The sequence below is a fragment of the Thunnus albacares genome, chromosome 14 (assembly GCF_914725855.1).
Source record: "Thunnus albacares chromosome 14, fThuAlb1.1, whole genome shotgun sequence".
NCBI lineage: Eukaryota > Metazoa > Chordata > Actinopteri > Scombriformes > Scombridae > Thunnus > Thunnus albacares.
Window position 1 is genome coordinate 16,635,036 of NC_058119.1, and position 17,298 is coordinate 16,652,333.

Below are 17,298 nucleotides of genomic sequence, written 5' to 3' on the forward strand. Positions count from 1 at the left end.
TTGCATTAGCTGATGCCAATCAGTCATCGGGCTGTGGGCTGATGTGTAGTGATGGGGTGATTGGTCCTTAGTTCTTTTGACAGTGAGTCACACACTAGTGTGCCTTTTGGGGAGGTGAATTATGCTGTGCCACCCATGTAATATAGAGCTCAGAGATTATAGCAAGTAAATAAAACCTGAAAATGTTTCAATATTGTGTCCAAATTACAGCACAAACACTATACAAATGAAAAAATACACTTTTTTGGAATTAGTATACAACAAGACCACCATACTGGCATCTTTAAGTATTGCTATTTTTGTCACTTTTTCAGTGTGGATGCACTATAGTACACACTCTAAACCTAATTATGTAGTATGAAATAAAACTTAGACTTAAAAAAATATTTTTTGTGGTTGTTTTCAAATGTTCAGTATTTGGTTTTATCATATTTACACAGCCATTGTCACTTTTCATTTCTAGGAAACTACAAACAAATTAAAACCCACAGCTAAGATTCACTACAAATACTGTGGAAAGACATTCAGTTGGTGCCCACACAAGCATGGATGGACACACACACACACACACACACAGTGGCTAGCTAAGCAGCCTGCAGGGCTTCTATAGCAGAATGTCACTGATCTGCTCTGATGAAGTGGCGTGCCATTTGTTCAGCCAGGAAGTTCCCAAGGAGCAGCAGCAGTGACGGAGCAGAGGGTCAAGGAGGGCATCGCCTACAGGTAGATCTGTGGCTCATACCTCAATTAATCTACTGTCTGTGATGCCAGGAATCCCATTCATCCCCTTGCACGCACAAAGGCGCATGTCAAGCATATGTCAACCCGCTGTGGCACTCCCCGCCCATCCCATAATGCAGTTTGTGTTGGTGTGGCAGCTTGGGATGCGTCCCTGACGAGGATAGGAAGTGACACACACCAAACTCGGTGTGTCCCCCAGCCAGCTCCGGTGGCTCGGGGCCTGTCAATTCCAGCCCCGTCAGTAGCACTGGCTCAATGGCAGTGCCTGTGACACATGTCACAAAGTTTTAAATGTCTGCTCTTTTCAGCAGGATGGCTGGGCGTGCCGCAGCCAGGGGAAGGATGACATTTTGTGTCGTGCGGGGGGGAAGTTGTTGTGGCTCCCCTCTTCCTGCCTCCTCAGGCTGTCAGCCCCAGTTTCCTCTGAGCATATCAAAACACAGACAAATAAACCTTGTCATTTTGAAACGCCGGCACTAGTGACCAGGCTCCTGGCATGTCAGCTGGAATATGGTCACACAGTCCTGTAGGAAGTGGTTTATAAGCACATGCAAGGAGGCACGCATACTCTCACATGAGCGTGCAGACACACAGTGTTGTAACACAAATATTTAAGCTGGTAGAAATAAGAAATAAACAGATACAGACATAGTGAACAAACATTGCATGAGGCTATCTCTGACCTTTCCTTCATCTGTCTGTGGATGACTGATGCACTGGACTGAAGCGCCACATGGTTTCCTTCAAATCCCAACTACAGCAAGCTGCTCCTCTCTATCTCATCAGCTACATCACTTCTAAACAAGTAGGTAATGTAATCTCATGACTTGACATGAGATTTTGCAGTCAGGGATATTATTCTCATCCACTTTTGTGGTTGTAATGATGAGTAACACAGGGTTATTAAAATGTTGACTGACTCTAAAGGTCATTAACATGATGGACATTTGATCATTAGCAAACAGTGTATTCATGAGTTCATGTGAAAGCACCGGAGTACATTAAGCTCTGTAACAATTTGACAAGAGAAACATGTGACTTAAACTTTTTTAATCATTGGAGACAACCAGCAATACACAGTTTACATCAGATCAGTTATATCACATGATCAATTCATCTCAGAATTTAAGATTGAAAGGCTGCCTGGGGAACTCTATGCATTAAGAGTATACAGTAAAAACATGATGATTAGAAAAGTATTATAAAATGTAAACAACACTTTAAAACTATGCATTTTAACATTTTTTTGGTAATTGTAATTAAGTCAAAATTATATATCTGATGATTATGTCTTATCGTTAGTTTGCAACGCATCACAGTGCAATGTAAATAATCAAGGGAATATTTCAGTATGAAGTGGTTCACTGGTTGAAGATGCAGAGTGATTAGCAAAATAACATTAAAAAATGGCATCATAATAGAAAACGATATACCTGGAATGCATACTTGGTTACAACTCTGTTCTTCATTTAAGCTGGTATTGGAATGATTTCGATTTTAAAAGCTGCATTTGAATACATCGCCTCAAGAAATAACTTTCTCTGAATTAATATTACATCAGATATGCTAAAACATACAGCAACAGAATCCCAAGTGAATCAGACATACAGTACATACATACATTTCTTTTCCTTTACTAAGAGACACAAGAGATAAAGTAACTTCAATAAAATTCATTTAAACAACAGAAAGAAAAGCATTCATCTACCCAAAAAACTACACAAGACATACTGATGATGCCTCAAGTTTGGACTGAACATCATAGGAATGTTTAAGCAGGTTGTATAAATCTTGTGCCAAAGTCTTTGCAATTTTTTAATGTTTTTGTTTTTTTTAAGATTTTTGGTATTTTTGTGTTTATTGGCTGGTGGGCAGCGAAGAGGCAGACAGGAAACAAGGGGAGAGAAAGATGGATATGACATACAACAAGGGTCCCTGGCTGGAAGTGAACAGGGACATTGTGGTTAAGTGGCATGTGCAGTAACCATTCAAGCTACCGGGGCGCTCCCACAATGTCTTAATGTTTTAAACTGCGGTTGTGTCTATGTGTATGTGAGTGAAAGAGAGAGAGGGAATGAGAGAGATGAGCCCATGTCAGGCCCCAGGTGTGTGACCGTCACCCCTTTCACCCTTGATTAGTGGCAGTAGTGGACGGGTGATCCATCATGGCTGTCAAAAAAGAGCACGCAATTGGCTGGATCTGTTTGTCACTGACTGTGGGTAAGACACACAGAGATAGAGAGAGAGAAAGAGACTGTCCTTGTCTGTGTGTGTGTGTGTGTGTGTGTGTGTGTGTGTGTGTGTGTGTGTGTGTCTGGAGTTGTGGGGTTGCTGATGCTTAGAGGCAATCATGTCAGTGGGAGTGTCATCTCTGACTCTGAGCTTGAAGCAGGGAGACAGAAGCAGACCCAACTCAGCAGAGGAGGCAGTTACTACAGTGCTAGAATATGATCTTTAGAAAAAAACATACAACATTCCCCTTACATAACCATAACATCTTTTGATAAAGTTTAAATATTTGAATTGAACTGAAATATCACCAGCGGTCTTAATAAATAATGAATTGATTTATTCCTTTCCGTCTGTTACCATCCATTGTCATTCATGTCCCTCTTTTTGTCTGACCAGCTGTCCATCAGAGCTGGTCGTTTCGGATGAATCTGTTGCCTTCCGAATGCTTGCCATAGTAGACGTAGCGGCATTTGGCGAATACGCCTAAAAACAGAATAGGAGAAAGTTTGGTGAGGTGTGGGTCATGCTTGTAGTTTTCAAAAGACATTTTTAAAATTAAAGACTGAAATGAAAGTTTTGTGACTACAAGAAAATAACAGTTATCCATTTGATCATATTCACCTTCTTTTGTACTATTCAGCCTCCAGACTGTTTGACCCTGTTGACACCTGGCTTCATTCATGTACAAGTAGCATCAGCATACAGTTGCCACTTGTGACTTGATTTCCCTTCTCTGCTCAATAGATATATAACCATGTACATCACTAAACAGTATGTACAGTATCTCTTGGAATATTTCAGTGCCCTTGAATAAAGTAGAAACACCCTGAAGTTTTGATATCGTTTGTATGATATTTGATATCATATAAATGTGACCAACTACCAATGTAAACAAACTTAACAGCACTGCATGGAGAATGCAAAAAAATAAGAGCTTGTAAATATTGCAGGGGCCCTTCCTCTGTAAACCTTGGAGATGGAGGTAGCATCATTTTGACTGGACTAGTAAGTCAAGTTTACTTTCTCATAGCACAATTAGCCATAAACGCTTATTTGGATGTATCTATATAGTTTATTATTGTAATGTGCCCCAATTATAAAAATAAGAACTGGATCTTAAATAATGACCACATCTTAAGTAAGACTACAGAAGAGGACTGCAAACTGATGCAAATGTAGAATGACAACCTCAGGCAAAGTCCTGATCGCAACAAGCTCACAGCCACTCACATACACAAACACGCACACACACACACACACACACACACACACACACACACTGAACCATCACAGCGAGCAAAGGCAGGGGTGTGGCACGTACCTGTGTATTTAGCTTATATGCATGTAATAGGCTAATAAAGCATGCTAGATAATACAAATCACTTTTGGAGTTGAGAAATTGCTGCTGAAGACCACTTTTGCAACATTTAGTTGCAACATTTAGTTGCAACAGTTCTGCTTAAAAAATTGCCCTAAATGAAGACATCTATGTTTCATTTGATTTGCTTCTTGAAAATGTCTGATCAACAGCAGCCTGTAGCTTTGGATGTGACTTTGTTTTTCCCTGAGTAACAACAACATGAGCCCTCTTATTATTCCCACTCAATCTTAAGGTTCAAAGTAAAAACAAAATAGTTCTTCTCTCAATTTAAATTGAGATTAAACTGCTGAAACAAGGCATACTAGCCAAGAAAGTCAAATGGAAGTCAGTTAAACAGGTCATCACAACAAAGGAAAATATTTGCAGTTATTCTATTACAGAGGCTAATTTATGTTTTATATCTATTTAACAGTAGGAACTACGTTCAGCATGGATAATGTCCACGTACAAAAAATCATTCAACCAGAATCCTAAAATTGTAGCCACATGCCCTCTGTGCACTTCACAGGATGAAAACAAGATGGCCAGCAGAGCTTTCTTCTTGTAACAAGAGGTGTTGCCGTCCAAGGAGAGGGCTGCCGGGAGCAATGTGACTGGTCTGTGTTGACTCTGATGTCACAGCACTCCCACTGCCACTTGATGAATGGGGTGGGCTGCGGCTAGGTGTCACCTCTCGCCAAATGAGGCAAGGACAAGTGGCATTAGTGCTGTCAATGATCCTCTGACAGGAGAACAGATACAGCTTTCGCCAGGCTTTTTTAAATAGACATCAAGTGTATTATAGGAGGGGGGGGGGGGGCAGGCCAGAGACAGGGCAGGAGACGAGAGACTTATGGGAGAGGCGGTGTCGCAAAGGGATGAGGGGTGCTCCAAGCGCTAAGTCCAATCACATAATCCAAAGAGACATTGTCAAGGGCGGGGAGAGAATGGCAACTAAGTGACAGAAAGCAGAGACGGGGACAGAGATACTGGTGCCATATTAGTGCCAAGCATATTCTGATGCCACCCTCAATTCTAACCAAACCTGACACATCGCTCTCTTTCCCCCACTCTCTCTGACTCTTCAAAGTAGGCTCTACCGAGTCACACACACACACACACCACTCACGCACACATATACAGTACACCGACGTACACATACACAAACACACACCAGTCCCTCGCAGCAGTAGTGGGTGTTCTGTCAGGCGGAGGAGCAGTACAGCAGCAGCAACAGCAGCAGCAGCAGCAGCAGCAGCCCACAGGCCCGAGGACAAGCTCAGTCAATCTAAATCTGGACTTTGTAGTGGAGCAGTGCTCATTTCCCCTCATAGCCCAGCTACTTGAGGTGATCCAAACACTGAAGTGTGAGGAGCTGTCACCTCCGATAAAATCCGGGACCGGCTCCATGCCTGCCTGCTCCCCTGGTGTGTGAGGGGTACATACACGTGTGTGTTTGTCTGTGCATGTGCATGTGTGTGTGTGTGTGTGTGTGTGTGTGTGTGCGCTTCTCTGACAATGAGGAGGTTGGGGCGAGGGGGGGAATTCCAGCTGCCGTGATTTGCCTGGGGATATAGGTGCCACGGCTGGAGACTGGGCTTGACACCACAGGACTCGGGGTGTCTCACAGTGCTCTGATCACATGGGCGCCGGGGCCTTTCACATATTCACAGCTTACCCGGCGAGAAACTCAACTCTCTCCAGGAGTGGGGCCCTTAAAGAGATTACCCACTGAGGTACCAGAACCGAGGCTCCTATAAGACATTACCTAGAGGGGATATATTTGTAGGTTGCAACCAAAGCCTTTCAGAGATAACCTTCACAGATGAAGGAACTAAAGCTAAAGGCCCCTCAAGCCTTCACACTCTGCTGAGCTCGTCACTAGCCTGTGGGGACTGAGAAGGATTGGAGGGAACACATTCTGTGATTCTCCAGCACCAATCAGAAAGCTCTGGACAATGTATGACCACTAACTCTCCTACAGTGCTTAAAAAAGCTATATCTGTGATCAAAGGAGCAGAGGAAGAGTAAATTAAGGAAAAGAACAGAACAAAGAACAGGGATGAGGTCTGGTTCCCAGTGGGTGAAAGAGAGCGTAAATGTGTCTCTTAATTTTTGGTGCAACTGGGCTCAAGGTCTAGCTACATTTCAGCATTACATTAAGCAGCCTGTATTGTGCATAAACACATTTCAGTTCACTGCTTTCCCTGCACAGCGAGAGCTTGCTCTTATTATGAGAGAAACCAGGAGTAAGACGGGGTGGTGGGAGACAGAAAAAGGAATAACTGAGCCAAACTTACTCTTACATAATGGCCTCTGAGGCCATGCTCACGCCTGTGAGGTTCTGCCTGATGAACTGATACTTAATAACAAGTGGTAGAGCACCAGGACCCAGTAGTCTATATCCTCCGTGTATCCTAAGCCACGGATGAGCAAACTTGAATCAACACCCACCCTCAACACATTATTACAAACTAACACACACTTTTATCTCGAGCACACAAACACAGCACACAGTGAGAACAGTGGGAGCAGCCATTAAAGTGACAGATTAACAAAGTGATGTGGAGGCTAATGTTTCCATCATGCCCTGGTGGAGGAACAATCAGGCCTTTGTTCTGCATATGTCACGCAGCACCTTGTTGTTTTTAAGGGGAGTAGCTAACCCTCTTGTCTTTATTAGAAGGCTGTAAAGTCGGTATCTTGTATCGTCCTCTTGGTGAATGCAGCAGAGTAGCTTCATCGTCACACAGTCTGGTCTTTTCAGAGCTGATTACCCAAAGCATGTGTCCTCTCAACGGGGGCTTGACGCGCCATTCTGCCACAGTGTGAGTAAGCTAGCTGTACAAAGCCTCCTACATACAGCACTACAATATCAAAGCAAAGCACACAGTTAAAAAGTTTTTTTTTCTTATTTTTCGCATGAATCCATCCATTTTCAACATACAGTATAATCAGGAGCTACAGGGAGAGCATGTATAAGTTCTATACATTACAAGGGCCACTGAACCAATCCCTGCAGACAAAAACCTCCTCTTTACTGGAGTTCTGTTATAGGTGCAATCAGTGATATTTTATTGCCTTGTTGTACAGCATGACCATTATATATAAAAAGGGGTTTACAAGCACTGTAATCAATACAGTGTCAGTCACTCAGTGCGTAGTGAGATTTTAGGGTATCTAGCTGCAGCAGTCCTGCTCATGCTCTTGGCTCTGGTGGACATACTCCTTACCCAGGACATTTCAATTTATGCCCTGGGTATCTAAGCACATTTATAGCTCTTAAATGTGTCCACTAAATAGTATTTGCCTCACACACACACAGACAAGCCTCAATTTTACACAAGGACACATTATACACGAATCTCAAAAAAAAGTATTTCCTCTTCTGCTTCCATTCGTGTCATGTGTTGTGAGTAGATTTGTAATGCTCAAGGGACATTACCCAAGAGAGTGTAGCCAATGCATTGCATTAGCCTGGGGGATTAACAGTCAGTAATTGATCAAATAAGGCAAAAATATAACTTTGGGTTCTCTGTCTTTTTTTTTTTTTTCCATATATCTTGTAATATCTTGATAATGCCAGGACAGTGGGTTGTAGAGATCCAGGTATTTCTCATAGGTTTCTCCTTGCCAGTTGAAGACATGTTATCAACTGACAAGAGAAGAAATCAAAATACAGTTTCCTGAATGTGCAAGTGCAGAATCTAAAAAAATAATAATAATGCTTTCTGGGGTGGCCTGTTCTGTCACTGAGTGGTGTGTTGGTGACATTACTTTAAGTTTGCTACTTCCTCTGAGTTGCCAAGTGATATTATGGAGTTCCAGTCAATCTTTACATACATGCACCGCACCTCTTAAATTGACATTACTTTGTTTGTTTTAGATTTTTTCCCACATTGGGATCGTTCAAATTTTTAAAAAAATCATCTCAAACACTACAACTAGAGCTTCTTTTCATTTAAGTTTAGGGTTTCCAAATTCATAATATCTAACATTCCTTGCTTCAAATCGCTGCATTTAATCATCACACATACATTGGAGCATGCATACGCACAAACACTTACACAAGAGAGAAAGAGAGAGAGAAACAGAGAGAGGAGGGAGATGGAGTGGGTTTAATGATTGTTCCCTGCATACAATCAGCTTGACTCTTTTCAAGGGCCATCAATATGTCACAGAAAGACACATCCGACGGATGTAGCTTTTAACATCAAGGTTATCTATTCTCGGCATGAATCCACTCCCTCCACTCCTAGTTTCTCGCCCTGTCTCCTTTTCACGTCCATCCTCTCCTCTTGTCTCAGCTGCTTCCATTCTGTCTCCCTCCTCCTCTACAGTCTGTACTCTCTTATTTGCTTTCTTCGATTCCTTTCTTTTGCTCTTTGATTCCTCTTGTTTGCTGCAATTTTTTTCCCTCCTCTCCTTTTCCGTCCCACCCTCTAGTTTGGCCACTTAGCCAACAATTCCATCAGTGCTGCCATGCATCAGGGAAAAAATGCAACGGGAAAAAAGCCAATTAACAAGGCAATTACACTTTCTGTATTATCTCCAAGGGCTGAAATAACACTGCCGGGCAGGTGAACTGGGGGCAGGCATCCACAAGAGTTGGTGCGAGAGTGACTTATGAGCTTGGGGTGTAGGCTGCTGTGAGCCATGGCTATTATTGTGGACACGATCCATCTCCGGCTGTCCTTTTATCAGTTCAGCCCAACGTCATGAGATGGAGTCGCCACCCCCTCTCTATAGGGAGGCCCGCAGATAGATAACCCCCCTACGTCCCATAAACCAACAGTCAGTGGACAGTGATTCAGCCTACTGAGAAGCTGGCTGGTAACCACAGCACATTGCCATATAGAGAAATGAAAATGTTCACTTAGTATTGGTATGTTGTGTATGCGTGTGAATATGTGTGTGTTTGCAAATTTGTATATTTTTCCTTACAAGTGCCTGTTAAATATTTCCAATGATGAAAAGAGATAAACAGTGATGGTACCAAGCAACTAGTATATCCACAGAGTCAAGACGGTGGGGCCAATCAAATGAAATCAATTAGGTGACTGAAGCTGGCTTCAATTTGGCCAATATAGATGCCAGCAGGAACATAATGCTATGTTCATGCAGGACATACAGTATTTGCTCCAGAAGTATATTTCCAACTGCCATCCAGCTGCTTCTTAACAGTAAAATGCACCACCAAACAGAACACAACATACACTGTAAAAACAGGCTGCACTTACTTTGTTCCCCAGCAGGAAAAGCATTTCAAATGTCGGCTTTGTAAAAACAATGTTGTATGTATATGTATGTATACTTTTCCATTTTAGGGGTCAGCTATATTGTGCAGTTTCTTCACTGTCTTTACAGCATTGCTAATGATAACAACAGGTTGTTCATTCTTCAAAGCTTTATTTATTATTCTTCCGTGCGTTTTTCAGTCGCTAGCGACTTCTGCATACTTTTAGCTACAGAAACCATTCAAATATTGAAATGTTAAGTTCTTTAAAGACGTTTATGCTATGAATTTTCTTTTTTAGCATATACCAGTGATTTTATATATTTTTTTTAAATATTAAAATGTATAATGGAAAGTTTGTGGGAGGAATGTTTGAAAGCTGATATCTCAAAAACTAAAGGTGCTGAAGTATTCATACTTCATTGACAGGTGTCCCACATGGAAATACTTAACATATTAAAAGATGGTACCTAAAGCGGCACCATGTGGTCAGTTACTACGTTTTTATGTTTTGGCTAATAACTCATGAACTGTGAGGCATTGATGCTGATTTGCGTCTGGAAAATGTTCCCACCGTTTTGGATTTTTGGGTAAACACATTCGTTGCTTCTGTTTGTCTCTAATTGGTTACCAAAATTTTGAAGGCGTGGCCTGATGCACTTAACGGGCCATAACTCTGCTAATTTGCTAATTTGGATTGCAACCAAATTTGGGAATGTTGTACACACAGCCACACTGCACAAGTGTGTAACGTTTGATACAAATCTACCCACAAGGGGCGCTACTGTAATATTATGACAGGATATTTCCACAACTCTGTTGTCTTTAATAAAATTAAACTCGGTACACAAGTTCTTGATGAGAATATGCACAACATACTGAAGCATGAAACAAACAGCCCCACCTTGTGGCCATTAGTGAAACACCACCATACTACTTATTAACTGATGTTGTACAGATGGGAATGCTGAACAAGTCTATAGTATTTGATACAATTTCACATATAGGTGGCGCTACAAGATTTTAAAAAATTGCTCCAGATCTCTGCATTTTCAGCAATGCTTTGCAATTTATTTCAGCTGTCAGCATTCACACGCATTTTCTGCAGGAAATGCATTTTCCAGTTGAATAATCACTTTTATGGTAAGTCAAAAATAGACACCTATTGTGTATTTTTTTTTGTGTATTTTAGTGTAATTTGCATGTACCAAGTTCAGAAAATCGCACTCCACTCTGTGTGAACAAAATTTGATAGCAAAATACAAAGTCCACTTAGTAGCTGTTCTGGAGCTTTTGATCATATAACATGATCTCCATCACTAGATGTCTTTATTACATTGAAAATTAGACCTGGTGTTTTGGTAGAATTATATTCCACCTAAGAAAGTGGCAGTGCAATTTCAATACAGGGGCGAGAGTAGTAGTGAGAGAAATAGAGCAAGAGGGAACATCACTTTAAGTAAAACATATTGATAACACCAACACAAGGTCCACCTTATCATTTTTATGATGTGCAGTTCTACAAAAAAAGTGAAGGCTTAATATTACATGTTGAAACTAAATCCATGCTTACTCTACATTATCTAGTAGTTAACTATTTTAACAGCTGAGGTGTCATCTGTCTCTTGGGTCTCAAACAAAACTCCTGTGTATAACTTTGAGAATTAAAGTGACATTTGTCCTCTCCCAATAAAAAATATTTAGTCCATTAAACATAAATAGCTGTCATTATGATGCATGCCCTGAGCTCAAGCCTTCTCTGTTCCCCTCCTGGCTGTTTACTGCGGCCAAACAACTGCAGCGCCTGCATGTTCTCAACTTCAGCATATTGATTAAACTTTTAAATAGCTGCCATATAACCCTGGGACATCAGGAAGATTAATTTGCATCAATGTTCATCTGTAATTCATTAGCCATTTATACTCTCCACATCCACACAGGCTATCAGGGAAATGCACCCCATTTTTCACCCAGGCAGACGCTTGGGAGAAGGCAGAGAGGGAGGGATGGAAGGAGGGCAGGAGAGACAGGAAGGAGGGGATTATACTGCCTATAACAGAAGAAGTACAACAACTAACCAAGAGCGCATAGCACGCAGGACAGTAAAACATCCTGCAGCTAAACATATACTACACACATATAAATGATGCCATTTCATATAAACATTAGGAAAATCAACTATCAACTATCAATTGCTGAACTGATCATAATTTACACAACAGTCTTGGCTTAATAAGCCTTCATAATGTCATGCCCATCCATCAAACCGGAGAAAGACAGCATAACTGTTGCCTTCTCTGTTGACACTTGACAAGGCTCTGACGTCAGACTTTCCAAACACTTCTCAGCAGGCAGCCTGACATGTTGTACACTTCCTGTCAGTCAGTCAGCTGTTAGTCTGTCACCCATTCAAACATCATGTTCCTCGACCACAGTATATATACAGTACTAACACACAATGTATACTAACACATTCTTGAGCTTTAAATAATTATGATGTGTCATATTTTTGTTTCCATTGTCACAGACCAAACTTTTACTGGGTGTCTTTGTTTTGATTTCATAGTTAGGTGTGGAGTTTTCAATTATCTGGGGTGGAAGAGTCCAAACCTGAGACCAAAAGAGAAATATTTAGGAATGTGTGTGTGCATGACTCCGATGTAAAAACACAAAACACACACACCCGCCCACACACACACAGACACATACACACACACACACACACACACACACACACAGAGGGCCAAAAAAGGATAAAAAAAAGAGTGTGTGTGTGTGGGAGATGGAGAGTTGAAAGATTTGCTATTGCTACAGGCTGATAGACTGTCAGGGGAAGGTTGCTGGGTCGTGCCTCAACCAGCCCTGATCAATACCAGGCTGATTTTGCCACATGATTCTCCTAAAAGTGCACCAATAACACAAACTCTGTTTCTATATGGTTCAATAACTGATGGCTACTGTTACTGGGAAGGCAGCCATGTAATTAAGGTTATTAGTGACAGAATAAACAGAATTTTAATGAGTTATGCAATAAAACTGTCTTTAATAAACAGACATGCAATGCAGTGCATTGTTTTGAGCTCATCAGCAGCATTGGTTCATGTATGAAAAATGACACTCCATCACTGTCAGTTCACTAAATGGCTATAATCAAACACTTTATATTGAGGATGGCATTATTCATTGATAGGTGAATTACAGTTATAACCAGATAAATGCCTATTAGTCTTTGTACTTCCAACTTATGAGGATGAGAAGGAAATTGAATTCTGGGGCACATAAATTTTGACTGAAGAAAGAGATTACCGTTGTGGGGGGTCTAATGAAAAAAAAATGGAGAAATTAATTTCAGTGACATTTATTCCACATAGAGTCAGGAGAGAACACTGGTTACAGTAGCTCTGGAGTCTGGAGATAAGAGGAGCGTGGTTTAAGGCGGGGGACTCAGCTAGTTTATAAAGTCCTAAGTCCCCTTGGAGTGTCTTTCTCAAGGCATCCACTGTCATCAAGCCAACACACAGACAACCCACACCTTGCATGTGAAGTAACAAAAGCTCTCCTGTAAGCACAGTAATGACAAGCTGGTTATTTACTGCTAGAGTTATTGAAAGAGTTCGTCTACCCTTAAGGGCACATGAAACCACTAATGACGCCAGTAATCATAAGCGCTCATTTTCTCCGTCAACATGTGGATCACAAATCACCACACATGCACTGACACTGATCGATTGTGTTCTTCATTACACCCAGGATTTCTAATTAAAAGAAAAGCACAGATAAGTGGTTCAAACCTCTGACCGAAATAGAAAGAAAAAGTGAAAATAGCAATTAGAGCTTTGGCTGTGTTCAGTAATGGTGCCGTTAATAAGAGCGGCTGGTGAGTCACTCAATGAAGGTTTAATCACTGGGACAGGATTCAATAACAAAAGAGCATAATATTAATCACCAGAGAGTGATAACTTCACTGTTCATCTCTTTGACATTGGAGGAAGGGATGAATTAATGATGCTCTCCATCTGAACACATTAAATAATAATTATCAGGCAAAACAGCATGAAAGGGACTGCATAATGAACCCCATTGTCAGGTCAATTACAACCACATAAAACTGTTCAAAGGGAAGTAGCTTGTTACTAGATAGCCGTAGTAGAAAGGACAGCAGTGGCTTTATCCAACACATCCTCATAATGAAATGATCACATAGGTTGATTGTACCTGCACTCTAGAACGGCTCATAGGAGTGTTTCCAGAACGACCCACAGGAGCATTTTCTAATATGCCATTCCTATTGGCAGTAATCATAAAAAATAATGACGTTTTATGATGTAACAATGCTGTGGTTAAGGTCTGGGTACGTTTAGGCACAAAAAGCACTTGGTTAGGGTTGGGGAAAGATCACGGTTTGGGTTAAAATGATCACTTGAAACGTGGTGTGGGTTTAAGTCCTTAAAGTTACGCAACCTTTGTTGTCATGGCAACAGTAAAAACCATGACAATGGAAGTTACGGTTTTTAAAAAAAAAACTGTCCTGACTCGCAGTTAGAAACATGACACTAGCAGTTGGAAATTGGAAACAAACAGCAATCTCTGCGTCCACTTTTTGCCGTCTATCTCTCTAGCCATCCACCCACACTGCCACCTATGAAAATTTGTTACCTTATATCGACATAATCCGAGCTACATTCCCTCCCTGGGTCATGATTACTATGGCCACTAGATGGCGTAACTATAGGTTGTCTTTGCTCGCTGAATTTTCAACCTATACTGTCATCTTCGTTGTGCGAACAGGCTGCTTTATCAGTGGAAGGTGCTGGGCAACCTGTCCCTGTGATATCAGGGCTCTGCTTTAAATGTGTTGAGGGGTTGAAATATAGTTTATACTTAGAGGGCACTGAAACTCTGTCTAGTTGAACATGCCTACTGTAAAAAGCTAGAGGCGTTCAGTGAAACATTCAGCAAGGAACACATCGAAAATTGGTTAGCAAAACATAAATGACATGACAATGACAGTGTTTTGCTGGCTCTAAAGCAATGTCAGTCGCTAAGTGCCATGGTAACTAAACTCAACTACACAGACAATGATGGACTTCACGCATCAGTGGACAAAATGGCACCTCACTACCTGTCAGTGGCAATTTCCATCAAATCAAAGATGGCCAGCAAATTTAGCCACAAGAGGAACTGCTGCTGGAGTTTTACACATGCATATAAATATGCACAGATTATGGGGCATTTTTTTCTTTCATCACACCATAAAATTGGTTGTTTCATAAAACCTTCCACTCAGCACCAGGCAGATCCAGTTGTCCTCTAGCTTCTGTTCTTGAACTAGACATCAATTACCGCATGATTGCTACCACTCCGACATACTCTCTTAAACAAACAGCTCGGCAACCTCCAGTGTGACACACATCAATACTAATCTGACGTCTTGTTCCACAGTTGCCACCCTCAGACCCTGGCTGGCTGCACCTGCCTGACCGGAGTGTCCAAGGTTGGCTGTACTCCTTCACACATCCTTCCCCTGCAAACATCAAACACTTATTACTCCCCATCCCAGCCTTGCTAACTGACTGGCCTGTCTGGGCCACACAGGGACCCCATTATTAGAGTCATTTCAGTGCCCATCCTGACGCCTGTTAGGCAGTTCTCTACCTGGGGCTCCTGCTCCCTGCCTGCCCGACTGAGTGCCTGGCCAGCCAAACAGTGATTGGACATGACATGGTGACAGAAAACAGGGGAGAAGGGCAATAGAAATAAGAGAACAGAGATGGCAGAGTGAGGCGGAAAGAGACGGAGAGAAAGGAAGGTGGGTATGTTAACCAGAGCCCTTGTGGCGCAGGGTGTGCCCATCAACACAGATGAGCGTTAGCCAAGAGCTGCATGTCACAATGATGGAGGGGCTGGATCACTCACATCAGAGCTTCATCTGACTGTAAGATATCAATCTCCAGGCCTAATCCGAAAGGACATGGTAAAATATCCTTTAACAATGCTCTCCCACCCTGTCTTTGTGTGTCCCCTGCTTCTGTCTCTCTCACAGCTGAAAATGTGTGTAACCTTCATTGTTGGACCTCAATCGACCACACTCATTTTCACATCCCATTTCCTCTGTCTCTAGCACTGACAGTCAAATTATGATGGACAAAACGGTACCTTGACATATGGTATTTAGCACAATTTGTCACTATGTGGCATAAAAAAAGTATAGATTACTATTTATGTGCACTGTTGAGATCAAGAATTATATCTTAGTGATACTGAGACATGGCGCTATTTGGGGATTTAGGAAAATTAATGTTTCTGTGGATACTGTGAGCTGAAATGGACAGTGAATTATTTCGAGTCATGTCAAGTATATTTGATCCAAATGGTGATCTGGATCAGTGATGTAGTAAGCTAAAATAGTTATTTATAAAGAAAGTTTTGCATTGACAGTTTTTATCTAGAAAGCTTGAGACAGACGCTTTTGAGAGGTAAACCTATGTATAGTGAATGTCTAATGTTGTTAACCCTTCTTGGGTTTCTTATTTTTAATTTGATTCATGGTGCAGCACTAAGAAGTCATAACAATGAGGTAACATATGGTACATGTTAAATGGTTAATGTATATGTGGATGTACGTGTGCATATACAGTATGTGTGCATTTATTGATTAATTCCTGTTATTTCTACCTGGATGGTCTATTACATTTATTAATTCATTCATAAATACAGCATTTTTTTTCCATTTTAGTAAAGTCTAATGTAAATATTGGTAAAATTATTTAAAATAGCTCTGAATTGAATGATATACATATAAGTATATATAAAATGTACTTATGGCAGTGCAATTGTTAAACAGTAACAAAATACAGCATGTAACTAAACAGTTAATGTAAATACAAGGTTAAAGTATTGGAAACTGTATTTTTGGTGACATCATACAGTATGATGCTCAAGTTGTGTCAAATTATGTGGTGTCATGTCCGAATGAAAACCGATGAACCCACAATAGCCAATCAGGTGTGAGGAAGAGGTGATGATAGGTTTGTATTGTGCAGAATATTTCAGGCCCCTCTGGCCTCCCCATGCCCCATTCAGATGGATGGCTCCACTGTAACTCTACATCTCTTAATTAATATGACATATCCCCTGTTCATATGCAGAGAGTGTTGGAGGGGACAGAGAGATGAAGGTATGAGCAAATGATTAACTGTGAATCTGTCCCTCCTTGTGAGAAATGATCTTGCCTCTTCTGCTCTCCCCTGTCCTCCCTCCTCATCTCTCCCTTTCTGTCTCACTCACTCTCCCTTGTCTGTCGCTCTCTTTGGCTCACTTCATTTCTTTCCGTGCCCTCCCTTCTCTTTCCCTTTTGCTTTTCTCTTATCTCTGTCTCCTTCTCTCTTTCTCTCCCCTGCACCTCTTCTCTCCTCTCCCCTGCTTTCCCCCTGACACTCTCGGACTGTCCTCAGCCCCCTGCACATCTCCTGACAGGTAGAATAATAACGCTCGTACATCACTGCCCCGAAAAGTCCAATAACCTAAATCTTCACTTGCCACACACCCCGGGACTCAATTACTTTATTGACATGTAATCTTCATAAGGGGAGAAATATTGAGCATGTAAGGTCAGCCGGTTATGAAGACATATTATCATATTATCTGCATGAGGGTTGTAGGGGCTAGGACCTGACAAAGCTAATTATAATGGTACATGTTTCAGAGCTCAGAGCGTATTATCTGCTTG

The 17,298-nt window shown here is 41.4% G+C and overlaps 1 protein-coding gene across 3 annotated transcripts in view; it reads right to left on the minus strand.

Moving 5' to 3' along the window:
• Positions 1-1,774: 1,774 nt before the first annotated feature.
• Positions 1,775-17,298, minus strand: part of lrmda (leucine rich melanocyte differentiation associated) — a 268,869-nt gene continuing 253,345 nt past the window's right edge. For all 3 annotated transcript variants that reach the window (XM_044372610.1, XM_044372611.1, XM_044372612.1), the window contains exon 7: positions 1,775-3,456. In XM_044372610.1, coding sequence (XP_044228545.1) covers positions 3,377-3,456 — 80 coding nt within the window. In that variant the 3' untranslated portion in view covers positions 1,775-3,376. The remainder of the gene's footprint in view (positions 3,457-17,298) is intronic.